The following is a 26,260-nucleotide window of genomic DNA, read 5'->3' on the forward strand; positions in this document are numbered from 1 at the left end:
GTCACTCAGGTTATGTTGCACTATGAAAGCTCCGTATTATTGTATTACAAAACTTTTTCATGAAACCGGACACTTAATTTACTGTGACTGAGGTAAATGTTAGCATGGGTTTGAATTAAATACAGATTCTTAAAATGATGGTGGGAATTACACAAGACAGAGGAGGAGACGCTGGTTAGCTAAATCATTTTTCATGTCCTGAATAAATGTCACCATAACAGTGGGCAGACATTGACATGAAGGAACTAGAGTGGACAGACAGAAACAGACGACTTCTACTAACATGTTTGGACAGCAAATCTGTAACCTTACACTCCCTAACTACACTCACGTTCCTCAAGTCAAGCCCCAACCCCTTCACCTCATTTCAAGTTTCAGTTCAGATAATTAAAAGGAACATTTTTAAGACACACCTTTTTTAAACTGTCTGCTGTGAGTATGAGCAGAAACGGGTTTCTGTGACCTTGAAAACTTTTTATCAGGAGGAAAAAGTCTCAACTGAAGTCCCAAATACCAAAATACAGACTAAACACACACAAGTAACACTGTTCCCATATCCTTTGTCTCTTCTTGTTGACTTTTTTGTCAGTGTGACAGATCAAATGCTGCTCTTTCAGGAGTGTGCACATTAAGAATTTAAAGGAATTCGAGCCAAATTATCCAAAAGCCCTACAATGCCCCTCACTGGATTTGGGAGGAACTACTTGGTGGAAATATGCAGGTCACAGCAACCTGTGGTTGCCTTAGTAACAAATAAAGAACATGGAGTTGCCCTGGCAACAGATGAAATGAGGGGTTACTGTGACAAAATCACTACAGGAACTCATTTAGCAAGACCTCACTGTCCTTTTTCCAGACAGATAGCTGCAGACATGACAGGCACAGTATTTATACAATGACGGGATGATGCGGTTGAGTCAAATATTCCTTCCCCTTTGTTTAGACACGCTGCACGTGAAAATCATGTGTTGATTGTGTTGCAGAAATAAACATGAAAAAAAACACGTATGTTAGTACAAAACAGCCATTTATTTTCTCATCACTGTATTAAAAGGGAAACACGATTCAAAGCTATCAGTTTCCCTTCAGTGATGCAGTCACTTTAACACTATAAACATTAAAACAACATTGTGTTTTATTTAACAAGTCTGCAATAAACCTATTAGATTTTCATATTGGCCCAAAATTACACGACAGACAACCATGGCAGCATGCATGCAATCGCAAAAACAAACATTAAAAAATACAGTACAACATGTAAGGCAGTAAACTAGAGCAACATGGACCAAATGAAATGGAGATTTGTTGTTATTGCAGTTACATGGCTAAGGGCTAAGAAACCTAACATGGAAGTCATACACAGCACTGATCCAAACACATACATTACCAGATCCTTGATGAACGCACTAATACATTTAGTCAAATGGGGGGGGGGGGGGGGGGGGTATGGACGTCCACCTGGAGCACAGACCTGCTGCTGCGTCCTAACATAAATGACTGATCTGAGACCTCTGTGGTGAGCCAGTTCCCTTTAAACCCTCGTGAAGATGAATGTAGAGCTGAATCTACTCGTCTGGCTTCCTCTTGGGCTTCTTGGGGTTACGAGAGCGGCTCTTAGCCTTGCACAGCGGGCAAATTGGAGCATTACGATGAATCTGCTGGTGGCAGGACAGGCAAGCCTGGAGAGAGGGGGGAGACAATTCAAGACACTAATATAACACAAACTTTTAATTTCTGACTCCTGAACTTCAGTGTCAGCCAACAGCAAGTTCTGATCATCTGACATCAGTTTGTAATTTAGATTTCTCATTTATCTTCATATATTTGGGGTGTACGTTGCTCACATCTTCTTACATTTCGAATAGCCAAATATTCAATATGACACTACACCACAGTTTGGGCGACAGAGTGACAGAAAACAATTTGAATCTATTTTATCTGCTGGTAATTTCTGAATAGAATTTTATCTTATTGAGTTACTGCAAGAAAAGTTTAACATTTAACTTGATTTGTGAAGCACTTTGTAAACAGCAGTTCTGTTAAAAGTGCTCTACTAAACAAAAATGTTATTATTAGATAACTGTTCTAACTGGAAAGCACCGTCCTGTTTCAGGTCTAATAAGTCAGGTATGGAGTCAGTGGAGACACTTGCCTACTCACTGACACTAATCCCACCGCTTCAGCCAGAATGACCCTAATCTGAGCAGCAGTAAGAATTAAACCAGTGGCACCTTTATTAGTCGCCCTGACCATCTACTGCTTTAATAAACCAGCATAAAAAAAGAACTAAGCCTGTCTTCTGCAGAGAGTGATGGCAGTGGTACCTTCATAGGTGGGGGCTGCTGTCTGAATGTGGCCGTCTGGCGGGCATCTTGCTTCCTGGACACCTGAAGCTGCTGTGCTGCTGCTGCAGCGGCAGCGAGGGATTCTGGGATGGCAGGCTCGTGCGGCTCCTTCTGCCACTCGGCTTTTTGCTTCTCAAAGTAACTGTTCAAAGTAAAGAAATACAGAAACCTGGCTAGCTGTGAATCTTCTTGGTGAATCATGTGGAGAGTATTCCATCTGTGCTGTGTATCAGGAGATGTGGGGTGACAAAACTCAATACAAAAGGAAATTGGAGTTGGAGAACATTACTGTCAAGTTCACACATCCTCATTTTAATGTAAAACTCAGAGGAGAAGTAGTTGTCATAGTCAGTGAGAGTGTTTGTATGAATGCGTTTGTGTGTGTGTGTGTGTGTGTGTGTGGGTGGGTGGACGGGAGGGCTGGGAAAGAAATTTGGCCTTGGACTTTAAGCCTGACTGGCTCATTTACAAGACTAAAAAGGTGATATCCTATTTCATTATGCTCTGGTTTCTCTCAAAATAGGTTTTATACATAGACTGAAACTTTGCTCATTCACAGAACATGTCGAATGGGTTGCATATCTTCTAATCATCATTTAGAATGAACATGCGCAAAGCAATCTTTCACATTCAATACAAGTTCATTAAATATGAATTCAAAGTCATTCTTGTTTTTACATAAGTTCATATTTCAGAGTGATGATGTTCATGTGGAATTACTGAGGTGCAGAAGGCTCATTATGTGCTGATATAGCAGTCTCACAGAGTTTTTGAAAATGTGCCTAACACCCAACAGGCCTGTGAGGTGTGATTTAATTTATTTGAAAGTTGCTCCATCACACCTTGAAATACAGTTATCGAGAGCCTTTACTAACAGCTCGAGTTACTTAGCTGGCAGTGAGATGTGTGATTGATAGTTTAAGAGCTCCCCAGACACCATCGTCACTCTCTCCGTGATGAGTCCCTGATTGAAAACAACACTGCTAATAACACCTTTTAAAAGGATTTCATAAACACAGGCGATATCATATGGCAAAGACCAAAGATGTGTGTGTGTGTGTTGGGGGGGGGGGTCCACCTGGCCAGAAATGACGTGGCAAAGCCAAGAGTGCTGTCATCACGCCAAGGAGCCATCCATCCATCCATCTATTTTCTTTACCGCTTATCCGTTAAAGGTTGCGGGGGAGGGGGGGTCGGGGGCGCAAGATCCTACCCCAGCTGACATCAGGCAAATGGCGGGACACACCAGTTCGTCGCAGGGCAATCAGGAGCAATTAGGGTTTCACTATCTTGCTCAAGGATAGTTTGATATGGGGACCATCACCTGGGGAAGTGAGGATTGAACCAGCGACCTGGCTAGAAGGCCACACTACCTCTGAACCATCGAGGAGCCATGCTCCATTTATTTATACTACACAGAGTTTACATAAGCAACTGACATTAAAAATCCAATTTGTTATTATATGCTCCCACACTAAAATGAACTGGAATGTCAGATAGGTGTGGCTGCCATATAAACTACACCAATCAGGTGAAATCACTGCAAAGTAACCTGGCTGCGTAGGTTGGCTTGAACTGTGGGTGATAAAAATATTCCTCCAAATTTTGCAACTCACACTGGACACCACAGACATGCTCCATCATAGATGAACCACCTTTTCTAAAGGACACACAAGCAACACTACTACAAAGCCAAATATATCAACCAGGCTTGTCTTCCCACTGAACACTATGACCTCACTCACACCATTCCCCTACACAGTCGATATCCTGCTCTACATATCATGACATGTTGATGGATGTCAGACTGCCTTACCATCCAACTGTCTTGGCCTCTTCTTGGAGACAGATCTTGCCAATATGGGGACATTTGCTGGAGCAGAGCTGGGGCCAAATATTTATGTAAAAATATGAAGGCCAAGCATTATTTTGCTCAGTGAAGGCAAAGCTGACAGTCCTTTTATGTGTGTGAGTGTACACAACTTATACCCAACTTAATAAAAATGGCTTTCCGAACGACATATATCGATTAAAATAGTTTTAAATGGTAATTATCCATTAAATCAATGACTGTGAAACTGTACATTGGATTTAAGCACGGCAAACTTGAGAGATTGAGTGTTTTTTGGCATTTTAGACACGTTAAACGTTACTCGATGAGTCTGCCTGTCTGTGACGTCAGCGGAACGCGTCGGCAGAAGCGTGAATCTCCGCAACAACACAGTGGATGTCAGAGGAGAGAAAGACATTTTCCAGCCATCGTTTCAGTCAAGTGTGTGGAAACACTTTGGCTTTGGTAAAGACGGAGGAGTTTTAAATTAGTCGGTCACTGTTTGTAGAATATGTAAATGTGAAATAAAAAACAACGGCAACACGACTAATATGTTCAACCACCTACTGAGGCGCCATGGGATTTTGCACTGGCCGGCCAACCAGGACCATCCAGGCAACTCCTCCAGTGTTACCGCTGCTGCAGCAGAGCAAGGTAGCGCCAGCTCTGCAGGAAGCTCAAGTGTCGCTAGCATGTTTACAAAGAAACTTGGCCGAAACTCAGATAGGGCAAAAGAAATTACACTAAAAATTAGGGCTGGGCAATTAATCGAATTGATTAATCGAATGTCAGCTACATACAGCGTGTGTGGTGATAGCCGACACTAGCAAGCTAGTGGAGCCGAGGGCAGGCACGTTACGTGGATGACGGCTGAAGACAAAAAGGCAGAGAAAACTAGCGAGCGCGAGGAAAATGAGGTGGATCTGGTGGCGAAAAAAAAGCTCCTTACTCATTTGGAGCTGCAGTATTTTGGGTTCAAACGAGACGACGTTGTTCAAGCCCAGGTACTGTGTAAAACACGTGGGGCGGTCGTGGCAGCTACGAGGGGAAACACTACCAATCTTCATCAACACCTGAAAAACCCTCACAAAGAACTGCACAAACAATTCAAAGACAGCCGACAACACAGAGGCTGCATGACGTCAAAGGATTGCAGCAACCATCCATTTCTGTGAGTTTAGCGAACGCGACTCTGCAGCCACTCGTTCGCCCTCCCAGAGGCTCTTTAGCGCATCAAGGAATGTGGTTACATGTCTGCGCTCCTGCTTGACACCTAGCAAAGTGAACATGTTGGTGTTCCTGTGTAAGAACTTGAAATAAGAGACGTGTTAAAGGAGTTTTGGGATGTATAAATCTCCCTTTCTCTTGATTTAGTGGTTCTACATTACTCACTCAAGGTTTCTCCATCACTGTACTGTAATTGCTGCCTGTTTAGCAAGATGATAGCATTAGCAGGTCTTGATCTTTATAATGGAAGAAATGTTTAATTTGCCAGTTGCCATGTTTAATTTATTTTATTGATGTTTGCTCCCAGATAGCTTTTAGTTACAGTCTTGGAAATTGTTTGAATTTGCCAACAGTCAAGTTTGAGACTTGTGCAATATGAATATGTTAAAAATAAAAGCATATGTTGGATACAAATAACTGTTCAATTTCTTTATTCAACAGGCATAGGCTATTAAATGTTTGTGGTCTATGTTAGCTGTAAATATTTAAAACAGAAAGATATGCTTTAATGTACTGTAGCTAATAGGTACCCTTTGATATTTCATAAAAAATATATATACATTAATCGCAGGTCATATCGTCATTGCAATATTGAACACGATAATCGCACAGCCCATGTTTTCCTGATATCGCCCAGCCCTACTAAAAATCCAAATATCCATTATTTTAAACCTGATTCCCTTATGACAAACAGCAAAGATCTATGAAACTTCACCTGAACTGTCCAGTATCCAGGTATTTATTTCACAGTCACAATAGTTGAAGTTTTGACAAAAATGTACTGAACTGACTGCAAGACACTGAATTGAATCACATCGCATCGCTCTACACTGAAAACACAAGTATCGCAAAGCTGAAGTGTGGCGACGCTGAAGTTATGTGTCTGCGATGTAGTGAATTAACGGCATAATGGTATCTTTATAAATTTAACAACTGCATTCACACTTCAGAAACCATCAAACTGGTACGTTGCGAAACAAAATGTGCAAGTCTCCTGCATTTTTTATGACAGCTTAAAAGAAAACCTTTTACAGTAAATTTAGTATAATTATAAAATAGATTTTATCATAATATGAAGCCTGCCTTGACCAATGTTTATGTCAACATCTTTAACGACGAGGCACTGGACTGAAGTTCCTAACATGAAACTTTCCTGTTATGTATAAATGACAGCACAAGGAAGAGGATTCACACACATCAAAGCCAAGGTCTCCCGAGATGGAAAATACACCCATGAACGAAACAAAAACACACACTCAATTCTCACATGCAGAGAACGCTTTAAGTTGTGATAAATATCCTTCGGTCTTTAAACAACAGGGAACCTGTATCCTCATTCATCATAGCAGACAGGCGGTCTCGTTTTTTTTCTTTTCCCCCCCCTCAGATATAGCATAATGTCAACGTGCTACTTGTTAGTTCTGTCAGAAGTCTGTAAAATCATTGCAGGGGAAACCTGTTCCACGATGGAACCCATGTGAAGGGATAGGGCTTAGCTAGCATATCTGATTAGTTTGTCCTACGTCACGAGCAACAGTATCTCTCACAGGGGTCCACCTTCTCCCACACAGGTGTCCACCTGCCTCTTACACAGGGTCCATTTGCATTGGGATTGTTAGTTTGTTTGAAGAGCTCTGTAATTTAAATCTCAGGAGCATTACTCTGACTGCAGCGTATATTCTGTGCTGTCTGTTCACTCTCCAAAAGCGGCCTTGGATTTTTGAATGACATTGTATAAATCAATACTGTTAATCCTACAAAGACTACGCAGGTACTTTATTTCTTAACAACAGCCCTTGAGTGTCAAACTCAGCCAGAAGCAGAGAAGAGAAGAAAATAGAGCAGAAACTGATTAAAAGTAAGATTGTCAAGCACTCCATATGGAAAAAAGCTACTATTGTGCCAATAACAGACAAATTAAACAAACTTCATCCACTTGGCCTTACATGTGCAGCATTTAACAGTGTTGAAACTATGACTGGACTGTGTTGGTCACTGTTTTAAAACGAAGCCAAACAGTCCATAAAACTCCTCTTTCAGCAGTTTGGTCATGACCATTTGTGAGGAACTAAACAGTGGTCAGTACTTTCTTTGATGGGCTTTATATTGGCTTTGCGTTCAGCCAATATAATAAAGGCTTTGAAATTTGTTTCTTGCTTGATATAAATCCCCTATATGTTCTTAGCATGAATTTCCTTTTCTCTTTTTGAAGTGCCTTTTCCCACCAGAGTTCCTTCCAACAGCTTAGTCTTATCCCTGTAACATAGAGCAACCAGTCATCTCTTTTACTATTCAGTGCTTCTTGTCAGAAAGGGCAATAATTTTTCTTTAGCCATGTTGGTCCAATAAGCTCTTGCAGTCAGCTGCTAAAACTGTTCCTGATATTGGTTATTTCTGGGAATTGTCAGGAGCTATTTTTGGAACAAATCACATTCATTCACTGTGGAAATCCAGTATTGCATCAGTAAAGTCGGAAGTGTGGGCTTGTCCTGTGGATTTACAAATGACCAACAGCAGTTGTAGATTTAGTACTTGGCAGTGCTGATCAAATATTAAACAAGTTTCTGTTACTACATTGATTATTTCTCTTTAACAGACAAACACGTCACTTGTTCAACATAAAAGTTTTGGTACTAATTTAGTTTTCTCCATTGTAGAAATCAGCAGACAGAAAATAAACGTCAGCAAAGTACAGAGGAAAGAGCAAGAGAGAGCGTGAAAGAGAGAAATCACGTGCAATGATTATCATTCACAGCACATTTGTAAGTGTTGTGAGGAAAAAGAATTACATTCACTTTCAAATGCTTCAGAAGAAATGAGCCCCAGTCCGACAACAGGCAGTTCTCTAAAAAAAAAAAAAACTGACCAAAGCGAGCCATGCCTGGCCAGTAGGCCCCATCAAGACCTGACACAATTGTAGAACTAACCATTTCGGATCCAGCCAAAAATCGACATCAGTATCTAAACAGGATGGAACAGAAAGCTAGGAAGAGAACATCTATGAGCATGCAGAGCAGGTGCAAAGCCTGTGTATGTGGACTTCAACAGCATAAAACCCACACCTGCTGGTGAGCAAATCAGTCCAGATCCATCTCAGAGTAAATCTCAAAATTGTCCTGTGAATTTACAACTGACCCACCTCAATCAGGAGGTTAGACTAAATTCCATTTTTTCCATCTTCTAAAATCACCAACACAGGTGCTCAAGGGTGTGTTTATGTCTGCCTTGATATAACGACTGTCAACATCTGCTCTAGACCATACTCATTTCAAATATGCCAACAACACAACATGGCTTTATAAAATCTGAGAGCTGGTCTGAGGGGAGGCTTGAGAGAAAGAATCCGGGTGCTATTAAATCATGCAATGATCATTTTGTATTTGTCAACATAGAGAAAACCAGGCACTATTTAGTAAAAATAAGATCCCTACCAAGATTGAGGGTGAATTAGTTAAGTGGGCCTTGATAAGTAAAAATCCTGGAATTTAAATTACTGATCAATTAAATTCCAGGTAAGTGGATATTTTAGAAAGCTACAAAAGTAGTTGATCTTCCTTAGAAAATTGAACCCATTCAGAGAGGACCAATGCATCCTTTAAATATTCTATAAATCAATTTTGCAGAACATTCTGTCCTTTAGCCAGGTAGTCTGCACCTTCAGAAATATGCACACTCAAGATGAGGCCAAACTGCAGCTCCAGATTGAAATGGCCAACAGAATCATTGATGTTCATCAGCTATCGAATGCATAACTGTGCAATGAAATGATTCCTAAAAAGGCTGATTAATGATCCAATCCATCCCAACCATCTGAAATTCTAAAGGAGAAACATGTTTGTGCACTTCTTTGATTATGTGCATGTCTTGTTAAGGGGTTTTTAACATTATATTTTGTAGATGATGTAGTGTGCATAATCGTCAATTAACATTGTTGGCTGTTGTTGGGATGCTAATGTGTCGTAAATGTGCATGAACACATGAATTATATTGATGTAGTTTGCACAATTATGGCAAAAATCATAATCATGATTGAAAATGTGATGATTAAATATGATCATATATTTTTGAGAACACGATATGCTTGTGTTGTCACACTTAAACATGGGAACCTATCGCTGAGCCGCTCTCTCACATGAGAAGAACTCTCTCTCTCTCTCTCTCTCTCTTTCTTTCAGCAGTTTAAATCTTAGTGTTGTTTGCTAATGGATGAGTTAGTCGAGAATATTCACAGCAGAAAATCAATATTACATGGATCGATTTAGTCAAGGGAACTTGGGTTGGCCTTAAAAAGATAGAGAAGAATTAGGGATGCACCGGTTGCCTTGCCAGGGACTGGAATTGGTTGGTTTTCAGCATGCCCAAACCTGACCACTGAGTGGCTGGTCAGTGACAGTAATGTGACTTTGAAATTGCTGAAAAATATTAGACAATGGTAAGGAGTCAACTGAGGGGACCAGCGGGTATCATGGATTGGTATCAGTCGCTGGCCGCCCTGGCACGTAACTATTTGATAGCCTAAAATTAATGGGCCGCCAACTGTTAGCATATGTGATCAAGGGTTCCATGAACTACTTTCTTTACGGAAACGCCATGTCCTTGTGAGCAAGTGCACACCAGTCTAATCTCTCGCTGTTAAGAGTTTTATCTCAAAATATAAGAAATATACAACTGTAGTTGTGTCTGCATATCATTCTGTGTGTGTGTGTGTGTGTGTGTGTGTGTGTGTGTGTGTGTGTGTGTGTGTGTGTGTGTGTGTGAGTGTTTGAGAGAGTGTGGGTGTACTGACTCCAGGGAGAGTTTTTCCTCTTCTTCATTCAGGTTCGGTAGTCTGTGGAGACCCAAAGTCATCCTGAGAGCATCCACATGCTCCTTCAGAGGTTTGTACTCATCATGCAGGCGGCGAGTTGTCTCCAGCAGCTTGTTCAGGTCATTCTCTGACTGCTTGATGGTGCTCTCCATCTAACAAAATTTCAAAGGATATTATTCATGCAGGGTGGCACGGTGGTGCAGTGGTCAGCACTGTCGGCTCACAGCAAGAGGGTTCCGGGTTGAGCCCCAGCTCGAGCACGGGATCTTTCTGTGTGGAGTCTTCATGTTCTCCCTGTGCCTCAGTGGGTTCTCTCTGGTACTCTGGCTTCCTCCCACAGTCCAAAGACATACAACAGGGGGCCCCACCTCTTGCCCGAAGGCTGCTGGGATGGGCTCCAGCCCCCCCCCCACCCCCCCATGACCCTTAACAGGATAAGCAGAAGAAAATGGATGGATGGATGGTTAATCAGGCAGGCAGTATAAGCTACAAATTCAGACACCTTTCCGTTTCTATCCATCCATTTTCTTCTGCCTGTCCAGGTCGGGTCACAGAGGCAGCAGCCTAAGCAGAGAGACCCAGACTTCCCTCTCCCTGGCTACTTCATCCAGCTCTTCACGGGGGATCCCGAGGCATTCCCAAGCCAACTGAGCTGGCTTCACCAGGCTCTCTAACGTGCTCTTCTGAGCTCTTCTCTCCAGTGTGTCCTGGGTTTTCCCCAAGGCCTCCTACCATTTGGACATGCCCTGAACACCTCCCCTGGGGAGGCGTCTAGGAGACATCCTAACCAGATGCCTAAGCCACCTCATTTGACTCCTCTCAATGTGAAGAAGCACCAGCTCTACTCCGAGCTCCTCCCAGAAGGCGGAGCTTCTCACCCTATCTCTAAGGGAGAGCCCTGCCACCCTTTGGGGGAAACTCATTTCGGTCACTTGTACCCACGATCTTGTCCTTTTGGTCACTACCCAAAGCTCATGACCATGAGCAGGTGAGTGTAGGAACATAAACTGACTGCTAATTTGAGAGCTTTCCCTTTTGGCTCAGCTCCCTCTTCTCCACAACAGACAAATGCAGAGTCTGCATCACTGTAGACACTTCACTGATCCACCTGTCGATCTCACGATCCATCTTTCCCTCACTCGTGAACAAGACCCCAAAGTACTTGAACCCCTCCAATTGGGGCAGGGTCTCATCCCGACCCTGAGATGGCACTAAACCCTTTTCTGGCCAAGGACCACACTGTCCAAAAGAAACAGAAACCCAATCCCACAGCCACCAAACTGGATCCCCTCAACACCCCGGCTGCGCCTTGAGGTTCCATCCATAAAAGTTATGAACAGAATCAGTGTCAAAGGGCAGGCCTGGCGGAGTCCAACCCCCACTGGAAATGAGTCTGACTTACTGCCAGCAATGCGGACTACGCTCTGGCACCGGTCATATAGAGAGCGAACCACCCGAGTCTGGTTTCCCATACTCCCAGAACACCCCGAAAATCGTTCTCCATGGCCATGCCATTCTCTTCCCATGTCCCAGTTTTTGCCTCGGCATCTTTTAGTTGCTGCATAACAGTGCTGATATTCTAGCTATACTCTCAATGGTGTTTGTCTAGCATCACTCTTCTCTATGTTGTTATCTAATTTCACACTCACCACATTGATATCAGCATGGATGAGCCTCAGCTCCTCCACATGTGCCATCTTCTCCTGAAGGAGAAGATCCATCTCTTGTTTGTACTCTTTTAGATGCTTCTCCTCAGATTCCAGTGCCTCAAACTCAATCTTCAGACGAGACTTGATTTTCTGCATCTGGATAGTCTTGTTTCTGGAGAATGAGGCAAAGACAAGAGAATAAAGCTGTTGTGATATTTCCTCCTAGGATACAAATAATCAACAATTACTTCCCTGATGATGACAACATTGAACAAACTTCAGATTAAATCATAAGTATTAGGCAGAGCACAAAATTTATGTATTACCAGAAAAGGAACATTGTGCATTACTGGCCAATGAATGAAAAATAAACAGAATGAGTTTCATATATTGGTACAGTCGAATTTCACATGCCTTACCCCCCAAGTACTGTACATAAGCGATATATTAAAGCAGAAAAAATGTGTTAAAAAGTGACACATGGGTATGGGTATGTATGAATTACAATTTGAACATCTGTTCATCAACCCATCATTAAGCAAACAGAACCCAGCTGGTGAGATAATGACAGACCGCTGAGCTCGCCGGCTAACCAGCTAGCTCAACTACGGTCATTAATAGCAGTCAACATCTGGCGTTTAGTTAATACACATCTGGAACATTACTGTGCGTACCCTCCCAACATGCACATTAAAAACTATCCGTATGTACTCATGTATTTACCTATAGAGACTGCATTCCGAACATACAAACTGACAAAAGTAAGACTACGATAGCAGAAACCTGTAAGGAAAAAGGTCCGCGGCTGACCGGCTAATGTTAGCTAGCTTAGTAACAAAAGCTCATATTGGCTGGCTAGTGCTCGCTAAGGTGACGTTCCTGAAAGAACTCCATTCCGTATCCAAGCCTTACCGCACTTCCAAGATATTTTCTAATTTGCACATTATTTCTTGTTCGTCCCCCATGGTTACGAAATACGGTGTCGTTCAGCTGGTCGGTTCTGTGAACTGATACTCGAAAGGCCACGGTTGTGTTCTTGTTATTAACAACACAATAGCTGGTGGGATCGCGCACACGAGCGCGCGCCCGCAACGTGAACCCGTGGCTGCGCCTGATGCGGGCAGCGGTAGAGGTATGAAGTTACTATGTCACAAGGTGACGATCCTGCACTGGACAATAAAAGTATGAAACCATTTTCAAGAAAATATAAGCCTGTCTGGCAAGTGAACTTTTATTGTGTCATCAAATCAGGTTATTTCTCAAGCATTTATGAAAATGCCATATTTCACTTGAGATTACGGCATTAAAACAATTATGAGTAGCCTACAACTTCTCTTGGCTTCCGTAAAAATGTGAATTAAGAGAGTAAATGGACCCAATTTTATATAGCACTTTTCTACCTTAGCCATACTCAAAGCGCTTTACAGTGTCATCTCATTCCCCCATTCACACACACACACACTCACACACTGATGGTGGAGGCTGCCATGCAAGGCGCCAACCTACTCATCAGGAGCAATTATGGGTTCAGTATCTTGCTCAAGGACACTTTGACATGGTCACCAGTGTCGAGGATTGAACCAGCGACCCTTGGTAGCTAGACAGCCACTCTACCCCTGAGCCATGCCACCCAGTGATACAAATACAGACAAACAATCATTCACACTCACAGTCACACCTACAGTCAATTTAGAGTACCAATCAGCCTCGTCCCCTCTTGATGTCTTTGGACTGTGGGAAGAAGCCGGAGTACCGGGAGAGAACCCACACAGGCACAGGGAGAACATGGAGACTCAAACAGCTTTTTGACCAGGTATGACACAAACAAACCGACACTTGTGTGATGAATCATGTGATCACATTATATGTTATTGTATACAGATTGTTAAAACAATCGGGCTCAGGGAAACCTGGTAGAGTAGAGAAAAAGAAAAAATTCATCCTTTATTTGCATCCTTCATTGTAGCTTTTAGGAGGTCAGCCAGTACCCTGTCACTTCATATGTTTGTGTTCTGGGATAGTAGCGCACATTTTGAATCTTAAAAAAATATACATATATTATTTTGTGTCTCTAACTTTTCATGCCTGTTCTATGATTTCTCCTTCAGCCCCCTGGTTCATGGAAGTTAATTCTAAAGTTCAAAATGTCCCCTGCCCTTCAATTATCTCTAACATGGAGGGGGAAAAAAACATTAATATTTATGAAACCCACATTGCATATTTTTAAAGAAGGAGGAACAGGTAAAAAAAATGTCCTTGCACATAACGTTTCTAAAATCCATGCTTCAGCTCTGTTGGTGATTCTGCTAGAGAAAGGCGAAGCACACCAACGCATTTACAAAACCAATGTATAGGTCCACGTATAAACACCTCTAGCAGGAGATAATCATTAGATTAGAAGAAACTCCTAACAGAACATTGGCTGCTGCTACTGCTCCTCTGTTTTGGACAACAAAGATCAAGTCAGGATTAGATGAGTGATGCAGTCAAAATCAAATCATTCTAAGAGGACAGGTGCTCTTGAACGAAGACTGCCACCTGGAAATTTTCTGGGCCCCGTGCAGCCATTGGATTAAATAAGCAAGAAGGACTTGGGAACAATACAATGGTCCATTCTCATTCGGTTTAATCCTTGCTGGTATTGCAAGCAGTTTCATATGACTCCAAAGAGAAAAGGCTACAACACGCAGCTCTCTGAAGAAGTGTTTCGGCTACATATCAGAGAAATACAAATGTCAACTGTAAGTAGCAACTTTTCAGTGTTTGTGTCTTCATTTAAATTCTTATTAGAGTCAGTCAATCTAAAAGTGGTTTAATTTGTAAGTGGTTTGATTGGAATTTTTTTTAATTTGCTCTGTAATTTAAAAGATATGAGAAGGCTCCAAAACTTAAGATTATTTTTCAGAGGAAATATGTGCACTATAGCCAAAGGACATTTATTCATACATTTCGATAATGTGGTATTTTCACATTCCCCATATGAAGTCAAATTGGAGTTACTCTTTTATTTCTATAAATAGGCTTATTGCCAGGAACTCTTAATTATTATTGTTGTAGGCAATGGTGTCTTTGCTACGAGGAACTGGGCAAAGATTATCTCCTGTGGTGCTTTTTTCTGTTTTACAAGCCGTATTTGTCAGTCAAATCTGATTCTAAGCAGGATTAATGGGTGACATTATTTCGACCCTGTCGTCATTCGTACCTATGCTTCATGGAATGAACCCCATGTTCTCGGTTAAATCTAAAATATACTGTGGGCTTCATTTTTTGATTGTAGTCCCCACCAACCTCTTGTGATTGGATGCTCCTGGTTGAACAGAAGAATGTAAGAAACACTCTTTTTTGCTGTCAAAGAACCAACAAATTTACAATTATTTCACAAAACCAACGAAATTATTACAAAATGCTCTTTCTCACCCCTGCTATGCTCCTTCATATTTCTCCTGTGATTTTGCAAAATGGTTACCTCCTGCATCTCAGTCTCAGTGTCTTCTCTGGCAGATAAATGTTCGAGTTACGACCATGGACGCTGAGCTGGAGTTTGCCATCCTGCCCAGCACCACTGGCAAACAGCTTTTTGACCAGGTATGACACAAACAAACCGACAATTGTGTGATGAATCATGTGATCAGATCATATGTTATTGTGTACAGATTGTTAAAACAATCGGGCTCAGGGAAACCTGGTTCTTTGGCCTCCAGTATCAGGACAGCAAAGGCTTCTCCACCTGGCTCAAACTGAACAAGAGGGTGAGGAGAAAGTTTGTGTGACTTGACATAACCTGAGTCCCAAGACAGTTGAATTTCGACAAAGATGTGACAGTGATTATGATTTCAATGTCTCACACCACTGAGGCTAATTAGCGCCGATTTCTTCCTTAATCCCTTGGTGGTGGGGTGACGATCCCAGGTGACCGCTCAAGATGTGAAGAGGGACAACCCTTTGTTGATAAAGTTTAGGGCAAAGTTTTACCCAGAGGATGTTGCCGATGAACTAATCCAAGAGGCAACGCAGCGCCTCTTCTTTCTGCAGGTAAGTGATGAATACATGCACCGGAGCACTGACATTTTTTCATAAAATGCTATCATATAAAGCAGTTCATTTCATCAAATGTATTAGTGAAGCTGTTGAAAAAAATAGTTAAAATTCCCATCAAAACAAAATGTCTGGTATAGCATCTTTATCAGCCCTGATTTTTAAAACTCTGACCCAATTTGACTCCAGCATGTAAACACAAGAGTGTCACCCTGCCGATGCAATGATAGATACTGAATCTTAATCACAACAAATGCTGAAGCCACCTTAACGACCAGTGGGCGTCCCATCTGTTACCTCTCATGGGTTTCCCATAAGGGAGTACATGCTCACAAAAAATGGGTAAACACCAGAACGCACATGGTTTCTCTGAATAATTCTCAAGAATATAATATGACATCATTATACGAATATGTCATCATTTAACATCAGCAAATTATGAGTTAAAACAGATGTTTATGTGTTTAGGTGAAAGAGAGCATCCTAAATGATGACATTTACTGTCCACCGGAGACCGCTGTGCTTTTGGCCTCATATGCCGTTCAGGTCAAACATGGAGACTACAGGAAAGACTTCCACGTTCCAGGATATCTCACAAGAGAGAAGTTGCTGCCACAAAGGTATTGGGCCTTATGAATACTGCCAGGAAACTTTTCAGTCATCTGAATTCTAACTGGTGTGTCCTCTCTGCTGATAAAACCAGGGTTTTAGAGCAGCATAAGCTGAATAAGAATCAGTGGGAGGAAAGAATCCAGGTGTGGCATCAAGAGCACAAGGGAATGCTGAGGTACCCCAGTCTTGCAACACAAAGACATTAAAGAACCTTTTCCAGCAGGGGTTCAGTAGCGTCTGACTTTGTTTCCACACCACAGGGAGGATGCCATGGTGGAGTACCTGAAGATAGCCCAGGATCTGGAGATGTATGGGGTGAACTACTTCAGCATCAAGAACAAGAAAGGATCAGAGCTTTGGTTGGGAGTGGATGCTTTGGGTCTCAACATCTATGACAAAAAGGACAAGTAAGTCACAGTTGATGACTTCATCTGACTGATACGGACCTATAAATAAAATCAAAGTCCACCACCTTTAGAAGAAGCAGTATAATCTTAAGAACGATTTGTCGGTGAATGAAATTTAATTTTCATGGTCTGTACCGGGTTTGGCTTTCCTCATCTGGCAAAAAGTCTACAGGTTACCAACTTCTAAGGTTCCCAACAGTACATTCTAATAGTCGCATGTCCCACTGACTTTTCTTCCATCAGCACCATGAAGCTGACAAGTATTTTTCAGTGGAATATCTCAGCTATTGGTCGACTGGAGTTTTGTAAAATCAGGATTGGGTGTGGATTGTGGACCAATTGTTTAACAGTATTGGCCCCGCTGAGTTGATACAGGATGATACATACATAGCTATTTCATTGATCTTGGTTTTCATCATAAAAATAGAATACCTGAATGTCACAAAAGTAAAAGCAAAAAAAAGTCTTGTAGTGTCCCAGAATAATACAGTCGGGTTGAAATTTGGAATTTTCAAGTAATTCAATGTGTGCCCGATAAAAGGTTAAAAAGATGTGTTCAAAATGATTGGTTTGTTCATTTTAGCAAAAATAAGTGAAATTTCATTCATGATCTCCAAGCTTTTCATCGCAATGACATTTTTTTTAAATACCAATGATATTAGTGCATATTTGCAAATGCTAAGATGTTAATATGCTAATCAAGGTGGTAAGCAAGATTTTACACGGTGTAATACCTCCTTGGCATCTGCAAGCTATTTCTTTATTGTAAGCATCCTGATGTTAGCATTGCATTACATCAATCCCAAACTTTTCTAAGCCCTGTACTTCCTCTACCACCCAGATGGAACTACCGTCACTCGTAGCTAGGCTGACACAGCTATCCTTAAAGCCAGCTCTGTCAAGGCGTGTTACTAGAAGCCAAAGAGTAGATGGTTTTGACACTTGGAACTTGGTCTTCAGCTGCGGTACTGACTCACGCAAGGCTGTTAAATCCATATTTGAGCAAGTTAGGCATCATATTAGTGTTAGAAAACTTTAGTTGTTTTGACCCAGAAGGAAATAATCACAGGTTTACTGAGTGTGCATTTCCAGTTGACCCACCAACAGTTCTACTCTGCTGCTGACTGTCTAATAATTTACCTTTAAGCATGTGGGGGAAGATGAATCATGGTCACAGCCAATACGAGGTAAAGGAGGAACAGGTTTTCCCAAGATGTGAGTGGGGAAAATTATAGAACTCTGGTTTCTTTTAGAGGATGGAGGGTACCCCGGGGGGTATGCTTATCCCACTTTGAGTATTATATAGCATTATAATATACATTATTTTGCCCCACATAGTGGCTAGCATGGCTCAGTTCCATTTCCTTCTGCTTATTCCTCTTAAGGGTCATGGGGGGGCTGGAGCCTATCTCAGCAGCTACGGGTGTGTGGTGGGGTTCACCCTGGAGGGGTCGCCAGTCCATGGCAGGGCCAACAAATACAGACAGACAATCATTCACACACACATTCAAACCTATGATCAATTTAGAGTATCCAATCAGTCTCGTCCCCTCTTGATGTCTTTGGACTGTGGGAAGAAGCCGGAGTACCGGGAGAGAACCCACACAGGCACAGGGAGAACATGCAGACTCCACACAGAAAGATCCCGTGCCCGAGCCGGGACTCAAACCCAGAACCCTTTTGCTGTGAGGTGACAGTGCTGACCACTGCACCACGGTGCTGCCTGTTTTTTGTTTTTTTCAGTATTCTTTTTTCATTTCCAGATTCCTCACATAATAGCTATGTTTCGCTATTGTAAACTATACTGATATTCAACAGGATGACTCCGAAGATCGGCTTCCCCTGGAGTGAGATCAGAAATATTTCCTTCAACGACAAGAAGTTTGTCATCAAACCAATTGACAAGAAATCACCGGTAGGCTATGCAGAAGCTACCATCGAGACTTATCACTAAATGGAATGGATTGTCCGCCCAGTTTCGAAGGAGGATTTATTTAAAGGAATGGGTTTTCCTGCATACAGTACCTCAAGTCAGACAGGCTGGATGTCTTTTACTATTTCATCAAATGAAAAGCTAGTGATGTGTCATTATCAAACCTTCGGTAATTATTTTTTTTCTGTTAAAGGACTTCATATTCTATGTACCTCGTCTTCGCATCAACAAGCGTATACTGGCATTGTGTATGGGGAACCATGATTTGTACATGCGCAGACGCAAACCTGACACCATCGAGGTGCAGCAGATGAAGGCGCAGGCCAGGGAGGAGAAGAACAAAAGACAGATGGAGAGGTAAAGTTGGGGAAAAATGAAGATGTCTTTTCTTTTACAGTTTACAGTGTGTTCTCTCTGCTTTAAGAAAGAACTGCCAGGGGATATCATTTTTTTCAGATGTGTATTTATGCACAATTCTCTTGTCAGGGCTCTGCTCGAGAGTGAGAAAAAAAAGCGAGAAAATGCTGAGAAGGAAACAGAGAAGATTGCTCGTGAGACCATGGAGCTGATGGAGAGATTGAGACAGATTGAAGAGCAGACAAAGAGAGCTCAAGATGGTCTGACAACTTTCTGAATACAAATGTTGTTCAACTTCACTTTTATTTCTTCTGTTTAAGAACATTAAAAAGAATGGTATGCTGATATATTTTTAATTTCAGGACAGTCATCGTATGCGTAGAATGTTTGTGCACAATTGTATATGTGTTGTAGAGCTGGAGGAGCAAACTCGCAGAGCTCTTGAGCTGGAGAAGGAGAGGACAATGGCACAGGAGGAGGCCGAGAGCCTGGACAAGGACCGCAAAGCTGCTATGGAGGCTAAGGCTGCCCTGTTACAACATTCTGAGACACAAATGAAGAACCAAGAAAACCTGGTACATGTTACTTAATTCCTTCTCAAATGAATAGTAGATTTTCACCAGATCCAAAAAATGAAAATTGATAATTCACCCAAGAACTTTATTTGCCATTCAAGTACTCACAAATAGGTGTCTCAGGTATAACTCACAAAAAGTTTTTTCATGGCTGCATCACTTCTTTGTGACTCTAGAAATCTTGAAGCAAATGGCCATTAACTAACAACAAAACTTTCCAAAATTGTCATTTTACGAACCTCTATGTGCTTCATCCAGTATAATCCACATCTTACATCTTCTTGTCGTCTCCATACACCCCTTAATCAACACACATTTTAATTAGAGTTCAATAAAAAGAGTTGAAAACGAATACACCATTACACTTCCAGTTCTGCAATTCTGTGATCGACCATGTGACCAGCTGGTGTGTTTTGTAGAACCAACTCGCAAACACTCATCCATGCTAATAGTTTGTTTCAGTTCAAAGTTATGACTTAATGAGCATATTGCCGAAAGAAGAAAGTGAGCATTAAACCAGATGATGCACTTTAGAGTTTGTAAATGAACAGATTTGGGCGCTTTTTCTTTTGATGTTGTAGCTGTTGTTAGCTGTCAGTCACTGTTGGCTTCAAGCTATATTTACATTGCTGGCTTTTTCTGCATTCTGGAGTCAAAGAAGTGATGCTGTCTTTGTAAGACCATTTGTTTGTACTTGAAAGGCAAAATACAATTTTTGGGTGAAGTATAGCTTTAAAAACCATCCATCCATTTTCTACCTTTATCCTGTTAAGGGTCACAGGGGGGCTGGAGCCTATCCCAGCACCCTTCAGGTGAGAGGCAGGGTTCACCCTGGAGGGGTCGCCAGTCCATCGCAGGGCCAACACATAGAGACAGACAACCATTCACACTCACAGTCACACCTACAGTCAATTTAGAGTATCAATCAGCCTCATCCTCTCTTGATGTCTTTGGACTGTGGGAGGAAGCTGGAGTACCAGAGAGAACCCACACAGGAACAGGGAGAACATGGAGATTCCACACAGAAAGATCCTGTGCTGGAACCAGGGCTCGAACCTAGAACCTTCTTGCTGTGAGGCGATAGCGCTAACCACTGCACCACCGTGCCGCCTGCTTTAAAAACCAATATATACATTTTTTTATATATATTTATACATAATGATTTAGTGTGTGTAAGCAGGTCAAGACAAGAATATTCTACTACAGTATAAACTGAATCACATTGGCGTGCGCTCCCTTTCAATCTGACATTGCCATCCCCACAAACGCTTGCTCTCATCACAAGTTTCTGATCGTCGAACAGGCCACCAATAGCTCCTTACCTTCAACAACCTCTTGAGAACTCATCTCCTCCAGGAACACCTCCTCTCCGATGCATGTTTAACATTTCTAGTTCGCACTTGTTTTCACCACATCTCCTTGCTCTTTGTCTTGTTCAAGAGATTTGGTACTTAGTGCTTACTCCAAGGTCTCCTTTTTCACTGAAGCATGAGGGATGTTCACCACTTGTGAATCATTTTAGATAAAAGCATCTGCAAAATGAGTAAAGGTATTTTTTCCCTCTTATGAACAAGCATGTTCATTAGATTTAGATGAAAGAAAATGATTCTGAGCTCAAATTTGTAAATATGTGTGCCTTCGCAGACACACACTCGCATGCACACACACACACACACACACACACACACACACACACACACACACACACACACACATTCTCACTAACACCCATGCACACAGACAGAGCATAGTGACCTTAGATCGGGAGCACTCTTAACTCTCTTCCCATTTGTGTGCACATGTGTATAGGCCACTGAGCTAGCAGAGCTTACCTCTAAGATCTCCCAGCTGGAAGATGCCAAGAAGAAAAAGGACGAGGAAGCAATGAGATGGCAGAAAAGGGTGAGATTTGATGAAAGAACTGTGAAATAGATAAAGGATGAATCAAACATGAGCAAAGGGGGATATCTCTCACTACTAAGTGATAAACCCAAGTAAAATAGAAGTAACAAATTAAACAAAGACGATTATCCCAAGACTGTTACAGTGCATGTGGTTTGTATGGGAAAATTGAACCCATGATTTATCTAAAGCGCGCACAAGTAATCTATGATTTATTTTATCAAGAAATGGATAGGATGTTGAAATTGGAATGTACCAACACATTTGTGTAGACTGACATGATGATGTTGAGTAAGAGAGTTTTAAAGGGGTTATGTATGTTGGCTAACCAGAACATTACCTTTGCCCTGGGTTCACTCTACCAAAAGCCAATGCCATTGTTACTTTGGATTCTGGGTTGATAAAGAAAATAAACCCAGTGGCAAACAAAGGTTTGTAAGCCTTATGATCAACACAAGTGAACACCACTTGTATGATTAAAATGTGACAACGCAACTGCTAATAGTAAAAAGCTAATGTTAGGTAAAACACAACAACCGCAGACACATGATGTCAGTCACCTCAGTTAAGCTTCATGCTTCTTCTGTGCTAACCTCCATATGTGGTGTGATAACAGTCAATATTTGAGACAACCTCTGGACTCATTCCTTCACCATTCTCTTGCAATAAAATAAGCTCCCTTTGTATGGTAAAAAGCCCCTTTTACCAGAAATAAAATAAATGTTTAAATTTGTGCATATGACAACTTAGAACAAATCTTCCTGCGTGTTCATATTAAACCATCATGCTTCACTGCAAGTCTTGTTTGTTGACAGGCGATGTTGGTAGAAGCTGATTTGGAGAGAACCAAAGAGGAGCTGAAGACTAAACTCATGGGTGTCCACATCCAGGACACAGTCCACCCTCATATACATGATCATGATGAGACGGATGAAAGCAGTGCAGAAGCAAGTGCTGAGCTGATGTCTCCTGGCATGGTTCGTGACCGCAGTGAAGAGGAGAGAGTAACAGAGGCCCAGAAGAACCAGCGACTGCAGAAAAACCTTAAGGTAACATTAAATGAATGTAGAGAAATGTACTTTTGAAATGAGCTGTTCTCTGACTTGACTACAGGTCAGAGGCCAATTTCTGAAAGAGACTAGCTGTCCTGATACTTTTGTGAGTGCAGATACAGTACATGAATCAGAGAATACCTTCAATAATATGTATTTGAAACAACTGACCTGATCTGAGGGGCTGCACGGTGGTGCAGTGGTCAGCACTGTGGCCTCACAGCAAGAAGGTTCTGGTTTCGAGTCCCGGCTCTGGCGCGGGATCTTTCTGTGTGGAGTCTCCATGTTCTCTCTGTGCCTGCGTTGGTTCTCTCTGGTACTCCGGCTTCTTCCCACCGTCCAAAGACATGAAATTTGGGGACGAGGCTGATTGATACTCTAAATTGACCGTAGGTATGAATGTGAGAGTGAATGGTTGTCTGTCTCTATGTGTTGGCCCTGCGATGGACTGGTGACCTGTCCAGGGTGAACCCCGCCTCTGGCCCGTAGATGCTGGGATAGGCTCCAGCCCCCCCGCGACCCTTACTAGTAAGGAATAAGCGGAAGATAACGATGGATGACCTGATCTGAATATTAAAGCAGGTTCCTCTAATGACCTTTGGAAATACATCAAATAAAGGACGAAAGTCAATTTATTTGTCTCCATGCTAATGACAAACTTCCTTCGATAGAAATTCTACAGTTGTCATCCCTCTGAAATATCTCAAATATTGGGTGAATTGCCAACTTTGGTATAGTCATGTTCCCCAGAGGGGGAATTCCACTGTCTTTGGTAATCCCCTAATTTTTCCATGTTGCACCACAGACCAGTTGAATGTTTAAATTATTCAGACAAGTAGCTTGACTCTTAGATGTACCAGCAAAGATTCATGTGCTTCTCAGACAAACATACCCTCTTTGCTTTTCATTTCACTTTTCATGCCACCAGTCAGTACAGCAATAAATTATTCCAACACCTACTGTTAATCACATTTTGAATGAGGCCTTGGAACCATCTTTTTATCTAAAGCTTCATGGTCTGGAAACAATGTACCCTTTTGACTTTTGTGATCCTATGACATTTCCATCAGTGCTCCCAAGAGGTTGACAATGGAAGTTTTGAGTGGAAGGTCGATAACAATCAGGATTTTTGGTAAATCTGCTTAAGAAGTGATTACCAAAGTGCGGGCTGCAGCCCCCTGGTGGGACATGGAGGTACATCAGCTTTGCCGCAAGGCCATTTACAATAAATACATGGAACAATGTAGCATGGTGGTGCAGTGGTCAGCACTGTCGCCTCACAGCAAGAAGCTTCCAGGTTCGAGCCCTGGTTCCAGCATAGGATCTTTCTGTGTGGAGTCTGCATGTTCTCCCTGTTCCTGTGTGGGTTCTCTCTGGTACTCCAGCTTCCTCCCACAGTCCAAAGACATCAAGAGGGGACGAGGCTGATTGATACTCTAAATTGACCGTAGGTATGAATGTGAGTGTGAATGGTTGTCTGTCTCTATGTTGGCCCTGTGATGGACTGGTGACCTGTCCAGAGGGAAACCTCACCTCTTCCCCGTAGCTGCTGGGATAGGCTCAAGCCCCCCCCCCCCCCCCCCGCGACCCTTAACAGGAATAAGCAGAAGACAATGGATGGATGGATGGGTTATACATTGTGAAATTATATGTTGCATGTTTATTAATCAGTATCAAATTGAATTTCTTACATTTGTTGCTTTACAAATTGTTATAGTACATTGGATTACCTTTTGTCGTAATTATGCTTTTGCTATTGCAGTTTATGTAATTAGTCATTTACTTTTACAAATTAGGAATCCATTAATAATAATAAGTTTCCATTTCTCTTTGACTTGAAAAAAAAACTTGTGTTATTTTTAACTTGTGAATGAAAGGGACAAGAGCATCACAGTGAAATGCAAATTGTGCTTGAGAGATAATCAGGTGGAAAGAATTCAGCTAAACACGGTGGCGAGCCTATCAATAGGATAGCATCACATTCAGCCATGATATATTTTTTTTTTCATTCTTTCTCCATACCCCCCTCATACAGGTTGTGGTTTGACAGGCTGTTTTTTTTATGTTTTAGCAGTGTTGCTGTATTTTCTGTAAACAAATTAAGAGGTTATGACTGCTGTAAAGATGGCAGCTTAATTGTGTTTTACCACTGACTAAGTGCACTTTACATAATTAAACATTGTGGCAGGTACATTGTCATTGAATTGGTTTCATTCAAGTCGCATATCTCCTCCACACCTAAGCTTATTATTACTGGAATAAAACCACTCTATTTCCCAGCCAAACAAGACATCGTATGATGTTGCATAGCATGTCCAACACAAAAATGGACTTAATAACGATGGACAATAGAATGTTTTCAGATTGGGATTGAGAGGAGGGGGATGCTGTCTCAGGTAAGAGGATTTCATTCACTGTGTGTTTGTGTTCCCTTTCAGTTCCTGAGCACTGAGCTGGCTGGAGCTGTAGACGAAAGCAAAAAGACCCCCAATGACCTGATCCACGCTGAGAATGTGAAGGCAGGCCGTGACAAATACAAGACCCTTCGTCAGATTCGACAGGGTAACACCAAGCAACGTATTGATGAATTTGAGTCCATGTGAGAGTCCGCTCATGCTGGAGATATGTATTATTGATTAGATCAGATTAAATAGGTGCAGAATACTGCATAGATAGATAATTGACCTACCATAGCAAGTTGGATATAATGGCAAATCATAGTATGCTTCGATGCCTTTAAAGCTTTAATCACATTTCATGTGGAAATAAGAGAAAAATTTCAGTCGTTGTTTGAAATTTATTTTCAGACAAAAAACCCATTCACAGCCCAGATTATAGCAGCATCGATTCCATCCTTTATAAAAAAAAAAAAAATGAACTGTCTGTTTCCTGTCTGTCCTTATATACACCTGCAATGGCAGTATTAAAGTATCCTCAGCAGCAACATTTACGGTATCTGTTATTCTTCTCACTGATTGGCAAATCTTTTATTCTTCATCAAAAATAAAGTAAACCCACTGTTTGACTGCATCAGTGTCCATATCTCTGAGGGTTGCATCACTCTCACAATCAAAAATGCAACTATCATCATCAGATAGTTGTTCAATCAAGATAGATCAACTCAAAATGAAAGTGACACATTCTGTGACAGTTGTGTTTCTCCCCCGCTTGTATTACAGTACTGTCCCCCAGTACATATTATGTTTTAATATGTACTGGGGGTACATTTGCTTGTATCCAGTATGTGGTGAGCTTCGAGTGCTCTGTTTCTCTTGGCTTGACTAGTCTTTATTTTTTTTTACCATTAGCAGTCTTTGGAATAGCTCTGTTTGCTGTCTGTCAATTTGTTGAAACCAACTGAATTTTCCATCCATCCATCCATTTTCATCCACTTATCCTGTTAAGGGTCTTGGGGGGGCTGGTTCACCCTGGACAGGTCGCCAGTCCATCGCAGGGCCAACACATAGAGACAGACAACCATTCACACTCACAGTCACACCTACAGTCAATTTAGAGTATCAATCAGCC

General features: G+C 41.7%; 2 protein-coding genes across 4 annotated transcripts; one reads left to right on the top strand and one right to left on the bottom strand.

The window, feature by feature from the left end:
• Positions 1-1,011: 1,011 nt before the first annotated feature.
• On the bottom strand, positions 1,012-12,952 carry zc4h2 (zinc finger, C4H2 domain containing). The gene is made up of 5 exons (XM_086223053.1): positions 12,772-12,952; positions 11,860-12,031; positions 10,190-10,362; positions 2,325-2,487; positions 1,012-1,679 (listed from the first exon to the last, which is right to left on the bottom strand). Exons 1-5 carry the CDS (start codon positions 12,822-12,824, stop codon positions 1,566-1,568), a joined length of 675 nt encoding a protein of 224 aa, XP_086079179.1. The 5' UTR covers positions 12,825-12,952; the 3' UTR covers positions 1,012-1,565.
• A 1,548-nt stretch (positions 12,953-14,500) lies between these two features.
• On the top strand, positions 14,501-25,731 carry LOC147250784 (moesin a-like). 3 transcript variants are annotated; one of them, XM_086222542.1, is made up of 15 exons: positions 14,501-14,600; positions 15,137-15,184; positions 15,361-15,444; positions 15,513-15,608; positions 15,769-15,891; positions 16,363-16,514; positions 16,598-16,681; positions 16,767-16,913; positions 18,732-18,828; positions 19,040-19,203; positions 19,333-19,463; positions 19,618-19,778; positions 21,588-21,680; positions 22,571-22,729; positions 25,171-25,731. In XM_086222542.1, the coding sequence occupies exons 1-15, from the start codon at positions 14,517-14,519 to the stop codon at positions 25,333-25,335; spliced, it is 1,788 nt and encodes a 595-aa protein (XP_086078668.1). In that variant the 5' UTR covers positions 14,501-14,516; the 3' UTR covers positions 25,336-25,731. The 3 variants fall into 3 exon arrangements, with proteins under 3 accessions (XP_086078668.1, XP_086078666.1, XP_086078667.1); XM_086222540.1 differs by having other exon boundaries at positions 22,496-22,729; positions 25,171-25,730; XM_086222541.1 differs by lacking the exon at positions 15,137-15,184 and having other exon boundaries at positions 22,496-22,729; positions 25,171-25,730.
• Positions 25,732-26,260: the final 529 nt, after the last annotated feature.

The sequence above is a fragment of the Aulostomus chinensis genome, chromosome 13 (genome assembly GCF_037954235.1).
Source record: "Aulostomus chinensis isolate RoL2024-O1b breed Wild chromosome 13, RoL_Achi_v1.0, whole genome shotgun sequence".
NCBI lineage: Eukaryota > Metazoa > Chordata > Actinopteri > Syngnathiformes > Aulostomidae > Aulostomus > Aulostomus chinensis.